The following is a 13777-nucleotide window of genomic DNA, read 5'->3' as shown; positions in this document are numbered from 1 at the left end:
TTAATTTTTTTAACAGTCGGACGCAAAATGATGGTCATCCAAAATGGTTCGTTCTGGGTGTTGGACAAGTCATAAAGGGGTTGGATATTGCTATGATGAATATGTGTCCTGGAGAAAAACGGAAAGTGGTCATCCCTCCATCATTAGCATATGGACAGCAAGGATATGGTAAAAAAAAAAAAAAAAAAAGTTTAAAAACTAATTTTTTTTTTTTGTTTTGCTCTGTTTTATTTACCTTCTAATGTGCAAACAGTATTGTAAATGACTAAGAGTTGGTGCTTTATTAATTTTGTAGAACACTTCAGGTGACTGGAGCAGCACGGCTTAATTTTGCTAATTCCAGTTTGATTTAAGCAGTTCTTTTCACAGACTGCCACCAAAGCTCTGCATTTTGCATCAGAATTCCCAGTACATGCCGCCTGTCTTGGTTTTGTGAGCACTGCTGCAATACCAAAAACATACAGCCAGAGTAAGATCTCCATGATTCATATATGCATTTTGTCTTACTATATTACCATAGAATTATTAAGGCTGGAAAGGGCCACAGAGAGCATCCAGTCCAGCCATCAACCCACCATGCCCACTAAGCCATGTCCCTCAGTGCCACATCTGCACACAGACTGCTACTTACAGGGCAGCTGTTCAAGGCCTCACCACTCTGAGAGGAATTTTTTCCTATGATCCAACCTGAAATTATATTCTATTCATACTTAGTTTCTATTAATTCAGTCCTACTAGCTTTAGCCTCTTAATGAAATTCTTCTGAGCAAAACAGAATGTAATCCAGCTCATACACTAAGTCAATTTAACTGGAAATCATTTGTTTAAAAGATTGCTTACATTCTGCATAGTTAATGCACAACATCATCACATAGTCTAATAATTGCATCAATACAATGCATAAAATCTGATTTGAATTTATGATTTTAAATATAAAAGAGACTTCTAGTCATTTTTATGTAGTGTTTCTGTACTCAGTTGTAAATAAATGCAGTCTGGTTTGGGTGTATTAGTTTTTTTGGAAAATGCAACTTCTGATGTATATTAATTATTTGGTAAATGTTACTGTGTTAGAATCTCATGCATCAGTTCCGTGTTTGGTATAATCCACTGTAGCCAATGAAGTTTAGTAGGATCAAATTTTTACCTCTTGAGCATAATGTTTAATGAGCAAGTCTTGCAACAAAGAGAAACACTGACACAAAAATACATTCTTTTAATCTAATACTACCATTAACTGTTTGTTCTAGGTAGCACATCAAGAAACTGTTCTGTTTCTGAAATACACCTGTCTCTGTCTCAGCGCATTCCTGCATGTTGTGGAAGATGCCTGCCTAATCTTGAGTTAGAAAACATGCATGTGGCTTTCTAAATCTTTACATATCTTTCCTTTGTCGGTATGTATATTCGTAAATACTGGCACTGAAGACTAATATTGTTATTTGGTAAGTCATATATAAACAGTGGTATATATCCAGTTATATTTAAAACTTCTACATGTTCAGGCTTTTAAGATTAAAGTCTTTGAATTTTAAAACTTGTGATTTTTAACATCGATATTTTAGATGAGAAGTGTAAGTAATAGTTTTGTTTGCCTTGTTCTTATAAGCAAAGTACATTTAGCTTTTCTTCAGTTTATGGTCACAACATTCTGTCAAAAGTCATGCACACTAGCTTTGGCTATGAATAGAAGCAACTTGCATGTTCACATTTTAATATTAAACTGCATGGTTTCTAAAAGCTTTTTTGGCTTTGCTTTCAGACCTGATCTGTTTATTCCGGTCTGCTTCAGTTCCTTTTTTTTGGCCATAAGCATGATACAATGCCTTACGTTAATAGGCAAATGCTTTGACACAGGAATAATACTGTCTAACATGTTTTGGTGTTTTTGTCTAGGGACCAGAGAAAATATTCCAGTGGTTCTTTAGGGCTTTTTGGGTTATGAGGTTTTCTGGGGGTTGTTTTGGTTTTCAAATGTGAACCGGATGAATTACATGCTATTGCTTCTTCCTAGTGAGATGCATATTTAACTCACTGTTTTGCATAGTGTCCTTTAATCATAGGTATAATTCATAGTAAATTTGTTAAACCTGATATTACCTGCTCGTTTCTTCAGACAGAAAATGTATAAAACATTGGTCTAGTACTATATGCATATATTATAAATCAATAAATTAATACATACATCTTAGAATGGATCTCTCAGTAAGCCTCAGTATATGAAACAGTGAGAACAGCAGAAATATTTGTTTTTCATGATGCAGAATCACTCTTCAAAGTTGACTACATCCTCATTTTTGAAAATATGGTATGAACAGTATAATTTTCAGAGAAGTATATTGTTTTCAAGTCTCTCTCAAAATAGTTTCTCTAACACAATGACCGGCTGAACCAGCATCATGCCAGAACATGAACTGATAAGTCTAGCTGTGTAATATTTAAATCAAGCATTTAATCTGAATATTAACACTGTCTTTTGTAAGAAAAAATAGGAAAATTTACGTGCACATACATGCCATCACTGAATGTACTACCATACATGCAATGTATGTACTACCATACATGCAATCACTGAATGTTCATTATCATTTCTTAAATGTGCTTTTTCTTTTATTCATAGCACAGGGCAAGATTCCACCTAATGCAACACTCATCTTTGAGATTGAACTTTATGCAGTAAATAAGGGACCTCGTAGTGTTGAAGCATTTCATCAAATAGACAAGGACAGTGACAAGAAGCTCTCCGAACTCGAGGTAATTTGACATAATGTTGAGTGGATTGTATTTATAAACTTTGGAGATACTTTTATCATAACATTATCCTTACACGAGCTGCTTTTGATGCAGTTCATTATGGAAAGCTTTTGTATGCTTAAACCAACTATACATTGTCATGCTGACATTTGCTTTACTCTACTAATCTGTACCAGACATAGTAGGAAAGTGACTTCAGACATGCCTACACTGCAGTCATAGTTACACGTATAACCTAGTGTTCTTGAAGATAGCTGCTGAGTTTTCAGGTATAAAAGCCACAATAGTTGATTTTTTTTTTTCCTTCCAGATAAGTCAATATTTGAAAGAAGAATTTGCAAGAGATGGCAAAAAACGTCATCCCTCAGTCCATGATGAAATTTTAGCTGATATATTTAAGAAGAATGACCATGATGGAGATGGCTTCATATCAGCTAAGGAGTACAATGTCTACCAGCATGATGAACTCTAATTACCTGTCAACTCTTTGGCTGTTTTATGGACAAAAAATTAAAAAAATCCAAAGTAATACTTTGTTACAGAATATTTTTCTGTTTTTTTTTTTTTTTTTTTTTTTTTTTTTTTTTTTTATAGTGGCATCTTTTTTATTTCTAAGGTGACTGTAAAATACTACTTTTAACATTTAGCTAATAAAATGTTTTAGATGTTACAAAATAAATAAAATTGGAAAACACCAAGATCCATAGTTTTATTTTTCCTTTATCATTTCCTAATCTACACAATTGATTACTGGTGTTGCTCAATGTGTAAAATGCTGATCAAAATGATTGTTTCTGTCTCATCAGTAAAAAAAAAAAATTGTTCCAGTACCTGTTGACATATTTAGAAAATTCCTAATGAATACTTCTAAGTCCAAACAGAAAAACAGAATCCCAGGAAGGTAACTGCAGGCTTTCTATAGCTTTTAGGCCATTGTAGCACTTTCATCTATAAAAAAAAAACCTTAAAAGAAAGAAATTGAAATTTCAAGATAAAAATACAAATGTTTATCAATGTTAAATCAACTTAATATTATAGTCATTTTGTGTTGAAGTTCGGCATTTATGAATATACAGTATTTTTAAGGGGATTTTAAACCTTGACTACAGTAAATTTGCTAAAACCGCTCAATAAACTGGCTAAAAGTTAGAAACTTATAATGCCATGTTTTATTTGAGATGAAAGAGAATAGAAGGTACTCCTGTATAAGCATAAGTATTTATCTGGGCGTCTGGATTCCCTCACTTTGGAAAAAACACAAAGAAGAAACAGTGATAGTTAATATACAGTACTCTCATAGTTAATAAAGTCAATATTCCTATAGTTTATACACAGTTATTCTACCTACTTATGGAACCGTCATCATAACACTTGTATATCACACTTTTCTACTGATAGCAAATTACCATTTATTTCAACATGGAAGAATCAGGTGTACACACAGTGAAATGGCAGCCCAGGCAAAGAAACAAAACTTCCACATACGGCATTACGCTTAAAATCATTACGCTTAAAATCAAATCAAAATGTACAAATTTTGTTTTCCTGTTTCAACATAGCAATGGCAAAGCTTGAACTATACACAAATCAACCATTCTCCCTGTCTCTGCATTGGACGCTGTTGTGTAGTGCCCCCTGGAGTATATATTCTAAAGAACAGTTTATTTCTTGTGGTTGAGAACTACTTAAAAAAACTTCAGCCTGAAGTCTAGCTGGAAGGATCTAGTTCTGTTACCTTAAATTTCCTAAGCTTTCTCCATTAAACATTTTTTTCTGAACACATAAAATGTGTGAAAGTCAAGAGCAGTTGTAACCTGAAATCCAAACATACCTTGTATGCTGGCTGGTACTTCTTAGTAATGACATCCTAATATTAAACTCCTAACCCCCGTTTTAGTAGTTCCCTTTTGTAAATGAAACATTAGACTGAGCTAAGTAAGTTTCAGCATGTTTTTTAATCTGATACTTCAATTAAACATTCATGAGAACACTAAATTATTAACAAATATTCTCATTTTACAATTATATGCCAGTGTAGATAAAGGCAACATTTGGAGGCTTCAAAACAAGTTTGTGTAAACAACTTTATAGGTAAGTTATAGTATATATTTTGACATTATTAAAATTCATTTTAAAAGTACATCTTCCACTATGATAATGAAGTGTGAAGGTACTAGAAAGATGAAAAGCAAAATGTCAGGGAATGCAGTGGAACATTCTCAAGTAATTATGATCATCGTGAACCAAATAAGTTGAAAATAATAGTGTAATAAAATATTTTGCACTTCCACTATTTTGCATTTAAACCATTTGAGTCACATGTAATAACTCTGAAAACTTTGTGGCACCCAGTTATGCCCATGTCTGTAACAACAGGCACTTACCTACAGCAGTTACTTCACTCTTTTATGCCAGAGGTCAAAACAGGGCACAGCATGCAGTCGTACATACTTCTGTCCATTAAAAGAGCACTCTAGGCATCCATAGACTGTTTCTCTTTTAGAACTTCCCATTCCACAAAGAACACAAGGACCTTTGGGGATGTTGTTATTAAGTAAATTAATTCGGACATGAGCCCCATCTCTGAGATAGCTTGTAGAGAGATCAGTCATGCTTGCAGCTTTCTCATAGTAGTCGGTAAAAAGGTCCTCCAAGTAACTATCAGAGCTAGGGACGATACTCACTATTCTTTTATCTGAAAAAGAATGCACACACAAAATTTGTCATTACATTATGAAGTGTTTACAAAACAATTTGTGAATCAATTGGTAGAAATAACAACTGATTCATGAATCCATTCTAAACATGCTGCACCATAGATCACTTCCCATCAAAAGCCTTGGATGGTGAAAACTTCCCTTTAATCTCACAAAAGACGCTGGCAGAAACTAGAATTTTTTTTTTTAATATGACTTGCATAGTAGAAATATTTATATACAAATGATTCTAGAAGTTAAGGTCACGATACAAGATTGTGAAAAATAAGTGCCGATTACCACACAGCTGCACACTTTCTTGTTTTAGCATTTTTATTTTTGTTCCTGAATTTATTTCCTAAAAATTGTTTCTTCTGTTTCCATTTTTTTTTTTTTTCCGTGCTGACCTCCTAGCAAATTTCTGAGCATCCAGACATCCCAGAAGAAAGTCGCTTTGAAAACTACTTATCTTTTCTCTTTTCAGGGAGTAATGAGTTTAGGTTGGATAACCAACTTCTAGGCAGCTACAGAGAGTGAGGTGTATCATGCCCACTGAAGATCGGTTCCTTTAGGGTAGACTGAAACACAACTGAAGGTTTAGGCCATATGAGCTCTTTGATCAAGAATGGAATACAACAGAACAAGAACATCCGTACAGAGCAGCCCTTAGAAGGATGTGTCTGGTGCTCTTCATTTTCAGATTTACAGCCTTCCTCAATACTTAGACCAAGGTTGTTAAAAGTAGAGGATCTTGCTCTACACTGACTACAAGAAGTTCCCAAACTTGAGTAGCATAGAGTTAGAGGTGTCCAAAAGAAATCAGCCTGCATAAAGTGATACTATTTTCGGTGGTTGTGTTCACATCAGAACAAGAAAAGAGAACTACAGTGGTCTCTTGCCAATATCCCTGTCATGTGATGATGCAGCCTAAAGAGTACATTCTAATATTTAAATTAATATTGCTTCGTACCTAAACTTTGTCATAAAGCTGAGATATTATTTATAAATTATGACTTGAATACTCCATGTAAGTGGTGAAAACATGAAATAACTTTAATCTTAACAGATTATTACTTCATCATCAGCTATAAATTAAAATCTTTAGTTTTAATGAATAGCAATACCTGTACATTTATTTACAAAAAAGACTGTCAGTATGAATTTAATTACTTGAAAATCATTTCTGTTTGGAAGGAATTTATTAGGTATATTTTGCATTAAAATTTTCCTCTTAAAATGTCCATTTTACCAACTAAAACCAAAAATACACTTTTCATACATTAACAAAAGACATACTTCGATGAAAGAGATTATGCTTTAATCTCCTTAATTTGTTCATTGAAGATGATCCAGATTTCTCTTTTTCAAATCCCCCCTTTGCAATTGGAGTCACACACAGTTCTGTAAAAATTAAATGTAAGCTTTTAGAAGAATGCAATAGGAAAGCTACACAACACAATTTAATATTCTTTCCTTAATCTATAATAGGTTGATAAAGTTAGTGGGATTAAATTCATCTGTGCTGATGTTAATTGCTAATACAAATCGGTACACTGTAATAGCACAATCAAATCATACAGCATCAGTGGAAATTTTTGCATGTTGGTGGCTTCCAACTTACAATCTCAGAGTTTCTGCACGTTTTAAGGAATTAAGACAGCCAATATCATATTAATGGAACTCCTGTATCTGAAAGAAACATCCCTTTACAGAGATCTCTCATTTGAAATTAAAGTAAGAATTCTAAGTGAGGCTGTGAATTTTATCATTCTCTCTTCCAATGCAGAATCAGCTGACAAAAGTGATTTTTTGAATTCAAAGTATCACTTTAGTTTCCATCCATAAATTGCAAGAAAACCTCAGAAGTAAAATATATGGATAATTGACTGCATGAAACTGAAAAAAGCCAAACCTCAACTGATAATTCTTTTTTAATTACGCAGTTAAAAATACCCTCTTAATTCATCATTTCCCCAACTTCAGCAAGAACATTATTTTTGCATGTTTCTACCATTGCATAAAGGTAAAACAAAACACTTAAAAATTGGAAAATTATATTGAGATTTACAGAAGTGAATGTAAAGAACTACTGCATTGCGTATCTCATACTTGCAATCAGGTAACTGTGCACAGTTGGGATTGTATTTGAAGTTTTTACAAAATGGAAGAGGTATCTCACAGCTCATTAAAAAAGTCCTTTAAAATGCAGAATTTCTGTCTTGGAATGTAAAATCTGTATGTGCTAAAAGATACTTGCAACTTCAAAAGCAGATACTGCTGTCTAGATCTGCAGTGGTACAGTTCACTTCCCTAATCTTTTATCTTGCTATTTAAAGAAAGCCACAATCTTAATCAGAGTCAAGCAATTCCTGAAACAGCCTTGTGACTCCTGCAGAGATCCTGGCATTTATGTACAGGTAAATCTGGTGTTTGAAACATTATCTAACATTATGTGGTATTACCATGTACTAGATCAAATCCTAAAATCAAATTTATTATTTATTTGAAACAACATTTCTACCATTACAGGCTACGCTTCAGTGTCAATAACAAACACAAACTTCATCACTTCCCTAAAAATGAGAAAAGCTTACTGGAGCTGCATACATTTTTCGCATTTGTTTTCAGTAATTGTGATTCGTAAATATCTTTAAATATCTTCAGTTAGCCATATAGATAATAATGTATCCAACTGAACTTAAAGACCCAGAAACAAAAACAAAATTCCTCATTTCATTTAAAAGTCCTGCACATTTTCTTCTTTATTTAAATCTCTTACTTTCCCTTTTTATACAAAAGTGATCAGATAGTCTTTAAAGGCTAGAAAGCAAGTGATATTTTGTTCCTTGCTAATGGAGCAATGTGTGGGAAGGAAAAGTCATCATCATAATAAAGTTCCTACTATTTTTTAGAAAATTTTTCATGACAAACTGTTTTTCTGTAACTATCCTGTTTACCTTTTAAGTAATTGCTTCCCTTAGAAAGTCAGACTACTTGTGTGCATAAAATTAAAGCATACCCATTTTATGGAATTGGGTTTGTGCATATCAAGAGCAAGGAAACTGTATTAGAAAGTAAAACTACTATAACCAGTTGCAGACACTAACTGTAATGCAAGTGACTTACCAAAATTCCCATCCAAACGAATATAAAGTTCAAATACACTAAAAGCAATCGTTGTATGTGCAGGAAAAACAATGGCTTTGTCCCGTCCTTTACTATTTTGGTCTTCAATTATGTGAAACTATAGTTTTGAAAATCAAAGGAAAAAATTCAAAATGAAAAACTAAGCAAAATAATACCTTAAATGTACATACTGAAAATTACATTACCAGGAGGAATCTTTGAGGATCAAATTTCACAAATAAAGGTGTTTTTTTTTTTTTTCCTCCAATCAATGCTATATTTATACAAAGAAAATAATCTAACTTGCATTAGTTTTTGAAAATCATGTGGATGACTTAAAAAAGGGCAAAGTTCAGAAGATTTGAAAGCTCAATTATTCAAACATATAGATGAGAGAAGAGAGGGAGAAATTGGGCAGGGAGTAAGAGCCAACTGTTGAAATAGTCACAACCCAAAGCTGTAACAAGCTACAGAAGATCAATCCAGTAGGGAAGGATAGGTTACATGTTTCTCAAACATTCAAACTAAAAAGAAGGAATTTCCAAATTTTTGCCAAGACTTCACCAGAGAAACGGCTCACTGTCTATCCATCCTTCCATGCTTTTCCTATCCCCCACATAAGCAACGTGAATAAAAAAAAACCAAAGTTCTCATTCACTTTATATCAGTGCAATAAACCTCATTTCCTCTTCAGAATTTTCTGTTTACTTCAGTAAAAATGTAATCAAATCCAGCCAATCTATAAAAATGAGCTTGCTGTTTGACTTTTCACTTAAATTACAGAACTTTGTCAAACATACATACCCTCATAGTCTCTCCACGCATCCCAGTATGAACAGTTAATGAGCACTGCCTTGTTGTCCTAATGCTTTCCATGACTACACACAGAATCTCCATCCTACTTTTTCTTGTTTGATGGACTAGACAATGATCAAAGTTTATTTTTCTAAAATCAAGTGAGAGACAAAGAGGAAATTCAGAGATTATTAGCATTTAACAAACCTTATTGCATAATTAGGAACTTTAAGTCAGTTTAAAAAAAATCACCATAACTTCTGTCTCATTGCTATAAGAGAGCTGACTGAGAAGGTTTCTGGGAACTTCACGTTGATTATGCTGATTTTCAGTGTCTGGAAACAAAGTCACCAGAAGATTCAAAGAAAGCTAATAATATACAAGTATTAAGTTACATGGGATATCTTGGAAAATTTCAAGGCTGATACTGTACTTACTGACATTAAGGAGGTGTCAACACACCCTAATTAGTAGCTTTTTTTTTTTTCCAGGTTGATATAATCCTACTGTCTCATATTAATTATATTCATCTTTTTAAAATGTAGTTACGAGTTTGATTAGTAAAAATAATAGTTTTAATGCTTTATCTTAGGGCTTCTATAAAAGCTTGTGATAGTGACTGTTTGTTTCAGAAATTTAAAGTGATACCTGTAGAATCTGGCATATCTAAATGAATTAAAAACTAGCTAACTAATAGGTATCAATTGTAACTGCAACATACTGCATAAACTATAAATACAGAACAATCATCAAATGTTTTTTTTCTAGGAGAATCTCCAAAGAGACTAGCTCTTAGTCTTATATTTTTATTGGAAGACTATGATCAGTTTCTCCCACTAACTCCAGCTCAAGTTATGGTAGCAGCTAGGTACAGAATAAGAGAGGTAATGAATACCAAATGACATGCACTGCTTGGTAAATAACTACTAGGAAACAAGCATCTTTGAAAACACCAAATGTCACACCAAGCATAGTGAATACTTTACTAGGTTGCAATATTGGGATTAACTGGGATGACACTGTGGCCAAGGGACAGTCACTGGAATATAAACTAGAAACAATCACCTAGAAAAAGACCCATTTGTGCCAACACTACAGTACCACCGAGTGCATTTTCAGTGTTAAGAGCTAACAAAAGTTTTGGAGAAAAAGCCTACATTTATAGCAATCCAGCAGAAGATTATTAAAAACTCAATCAAATAGATGTATTTTCTTTTAAAATAAAAGTTTTGGGAATAACCTAATAAAATCTTGAATATTGGAAATAATTTTGGCAACATACATCTCTTTAGTTCATCAGACAACAACATAGCAATCAACCTACTTTCAAAAGCAGAAGATGGCTAATGTCATTTGAAGTCAATTTCAAATTTGCAATAGTATGGAATAACATTGAGTCCTTGGTGGACTCTTCCTTACTCTAATTCTTTTTTTTTTTTTTTTTCCTTGAAAGATGCATTATAATTCAAAAAATAATTCATTCAGGTAAACTATATTCTTGTGTTATACAGGAGGTCATGCATCTAATTTAAGTGGTGGACCTGAGATTCATTAGACAGATAGTTAAAGAATTTGGAAAACAGTTGATTTTGACTACTACTGATTGCATAAAAATAATCAAAATCTAACAATTTCTGTATTGATATATTTTCTTCAGAAAAGCAACCTAATTGTATGAAATATTACTGCAGAACCAAAATACATAATACAACCTTGTAGTAAGTTCTTTAAGCAGCGTCGGTACTTCAACCTCGTGTTTGGTCACTATGCCAAATGAAGCTTTAAAGGCAATAGAATCTGATCCAGCAACATCAAAACCAACATCGTTGATTATCTGATTTCCTCTTCTACCACTGAGTGAAACATCTGATTTGTCTTCATAGTTGAGCAACTGGTAGGATGAAACACCTGAGTAAAAGAAGGTAACTGTTGTGTGATGAAGATCTGAGCATAGTATTCTAACAAAGCATTATATTCTTTTAACAGAATATTTTGATTGTTTGAAAACTATATAGAATAAGTGTAAAGAAGAGAATGAAGTGTACTGTTCGTACTCCGCTATTCTGATGAAAAATTCACAGCTGTGTGTTGTTCTTATTTATCAGCATTACTACTGATGACTAATAGAAAGAGAGTGTGCAGGAACTCAGGCATCTCTCTACTTATTTGGAGAACTGTGCCCATGCTCCCACATGGGGTAAGCCTAAGCATGAAATTATGATTAGGGCTGTTTCTACATTTCTGTGTTTATCGTTACTCTCCTATATCACGAGAGACAGGATAAACAGAATCTGTGTGTTCTGAGTGCATTGACAAAGGCTCTGAAACACAAAGGAAATGACATAGTGAAGACTGCATACAATGTGAAAATTCGGAATAAAGAGAAAGGTAACACAGCTGATACATCACGTCTTGGTACCTAACAACTCATAGGAAAGACTTGTTATACACAGGCAATTACAGGCAATTTTTCCTCCTTTCTAACTTGTAGAATTAAGTTTTTGTTGTTGTGTTCTGGTGGGATTTTTTTTTTTTTGGCCTTACATTTACATATTTCTTATGTAATACAATGTTAGGGAGTTCTTAAAGTTTCTGGATGTAAAACAAGTTAGCCTTACACTGATTTTAATTTTTGAAACACAGGTCTGCCAGTAACATTAATTTTGCCTTTTAGCTGTTACCTAAAAAATCTTGCCATGTTTCCATGTGTCCCTAGAGATTTTGGAGAGTACCAGTTTAATTTGAAGGAAAATAACAGATTAATTCTAATTCATTCAAACATTTCTGGTAATCTATTATACAACAACAGGATAGGTACCAAAACATTTTTATAATGCTTTCTTCATAACCTTAAACATGTTTCCAGTACACTAACAGAAAACTATTAGAACACATTGGTTGCCTGCCAAATTAATACAAAGAGGGCAGATAGATCAGGGAATTAGGCAGCCAATTATTTTTCTTATTCTTTGGAGCTTTTAGAATAAAGTGACATTAGAAAGTCACCTAGAATTAATCCTGTTTGTCTGTATCTTTAACAAAAAAACCCGTCCTATATTTTTCATAATGCTAAAAAGATTGCAATGCTTGTATTTGTCACAAAAAAAAGGAAATTCAATTACAGTTCTCTTTGTCCACATTAAAGGACAATACTTTCTCCATATGACATCTAACCTTTACAGAAAAGACTTTGTCATGAGATTTCGCAACCTTTTCCTCTGCCTTCTTCAATGAGAATTTTTCTACCTTTTTTTTTTTTCTTCCATTCAGGACAAACTTGCTGACTTGTCCTGAATGCAAGACGAATGGGATTTTCGTCATCTTGTTTGCATCCTGCAATCACTTCTCTGTGGGGTCAGCAGACATTTCTGTCTTCCTGTCCTGTTTCTTCTTAGTAGAGTTTTTAGTTTATGCATTTGTAATGCAATTAAATACCTTTATTAAAACATGCTGTAAAAATAAATAAAATTAAGCAATTAAATACTTTTCAGAAAAGCATATCATGTAGCTATAAATTGCCCGGACTCTTTAAAGGAATGTAAAAGAAAATGCAGGCAGTATAGCTCAATTTTTATATCTTCTACTTCTCAAGGAAACTTAAAACTTTCTGATTTTGCACCGAAAAGACAAACGCAGTTAAACTCTGTAAAATTTTTCTCATATTTAAAAACGTGGAAAAAAAAAAGCTTATAGAAAACCTATTACTTGTTAGATTGCTGTCGCCAAATGTTTCTGCTTACTCAAAGCACAGTTCAACACACAAGATCACTAAGATGAAACAGCTGCCAAGCTTACGTCAGTGCTACATATTCAAATGTGAGTTTATAGCAGAATGGTGAAAATTAAAATCAAACGTTAAGTAGCAAATAATCAATATACATCAACATATAGATTGCGAGTTGTGCAAAAAAGACAACCCACAAGGCTCAACGGGATCTGTTAAAAAATAGGGTTTTTTTAAAATATAACTTTTTTTTCAATTTTCCTGAAAGTCTTCTCTTTTTTAACCAGCCTGAAATACACTTTTTTTTCCTAAGTATTTATTAAATGACTAAGCAAAATAATTTTATTACACATGTACTGAAGAACCATTATGCTACCTACACAGATGAAACCACAACAACTGGCATGTAATAATGGGAAAAAAATGGGAAAACATGCATTTTTCTGCTTTGAAGATAAATGGAAAACTTACCTGCAGAAATTTCTTTCTCCCCTTCAAGAATGTCTTTTAACGTGAAAGGTGTTGAAGCAAATTTAGATTTTTTCGAAAGCAAACATTTTCTTTTCTTAATCACAAGGCTGAGAGGTTGGTACTTATCAGCTTCACTGAGGCTGGGCACTGGCACTAGTCTTCCTCCGTCACCAACCTGTTTAACAAAGTTTTTGGTTGCAGCAGCAAACAT

At 33.2% G+C, this 13777-nt stretch overlaps 2 protein-coding genes across 4 annotated transcripts in view; one reads left to right on the top strand and one right to left on the bottom strand.

Moving 5' to 3' along the window:
• FKBP7 (FKBP prolyl isomerase 7) overlaps positions 1 to 3498 on the top strand; it is a 4626-nt gene extending 1128 nt beyond the window's left edge. Inside the window, exons 2-4 of the mRNA XM_048953157.1 lie at positions 17 to 168; positions 2621 to 2754; positions 3065 to 3498. Coding sequence (XP_048809114.1) covers positions 17 to 168; positions 2621 to 2754; positions 3065 to 3226 — 448 coding nt within the window. The 3' untranslated portion in view covers positions 3227 to 3498. The remainder of the gene's footprint in view (positions 1 to 16; positions 169 to 2620; positions 2755 to 3064) is intronic.
• PJVK (pejvakin) overlaps positions 1 to 13777 on the bottom strand; it is an 18588-nt gene extending 4811 nt beyond the window's left edge. Inside the window, exons 1-8 of one of the 3 annotated variants that reach the window (XR_007378588.1) lie at positions 13567 to 13777; positions 11084 to 11279; positions 9381 to 9522; positions 8577 to 8694; positions 6747 to 6851; positions 5139 to 5449; positions 3586 to 3717; positions 177 to 442 (exon numbers count right to left, since the gene is read on the bottom strand). Coding sequence is in view for 1 of the 3 variants with exons in the window: in XM_048953153.1 (XP_048809110.1) it covers positions 5148 to 5449; positions 6747 to 6851; positions 8577 to 8694; positions 9381 to 9522; positions 11084 to 11279; positions 13567 to 13777 (1074 nt within the window). In the remaining 2 variants the exon portion in view is untranslated. Of the gene's footprint in view, positions 1 to 176; positions 443 to 3585; positions 3718 to 5138; positions 5450 to 6746; positions 6852 to 8576; positions 8695 to 9380; positions 9523 to 11083; positions 11280 to 12617; positions 12716 to 13566 lie in introns of those variants that run through there. The other 2 variants (XR_007378589.1, XM_048953153.1) reach the window with 2 other exon arrangements.

The sequence above is a fragment of the Lagopus muta genome, chromosome 8 (assembly GCF_023343835.1).
Source record: "Lagopus muta isolate bLagMut1 chromosome 8, bLagMut1 primary, whole genome shotgun sequence".
NCBI lineage: Eukaryota > Metazoa > Chordata > Aves > Galliformes > Phasianidae > Lagopus > Lagopus muta.
The sequence above is the reverse complement of the archived record's forward strand: the minus strand, read 5'-3'. Positions and strand labels throughout refer to the sequence as shown.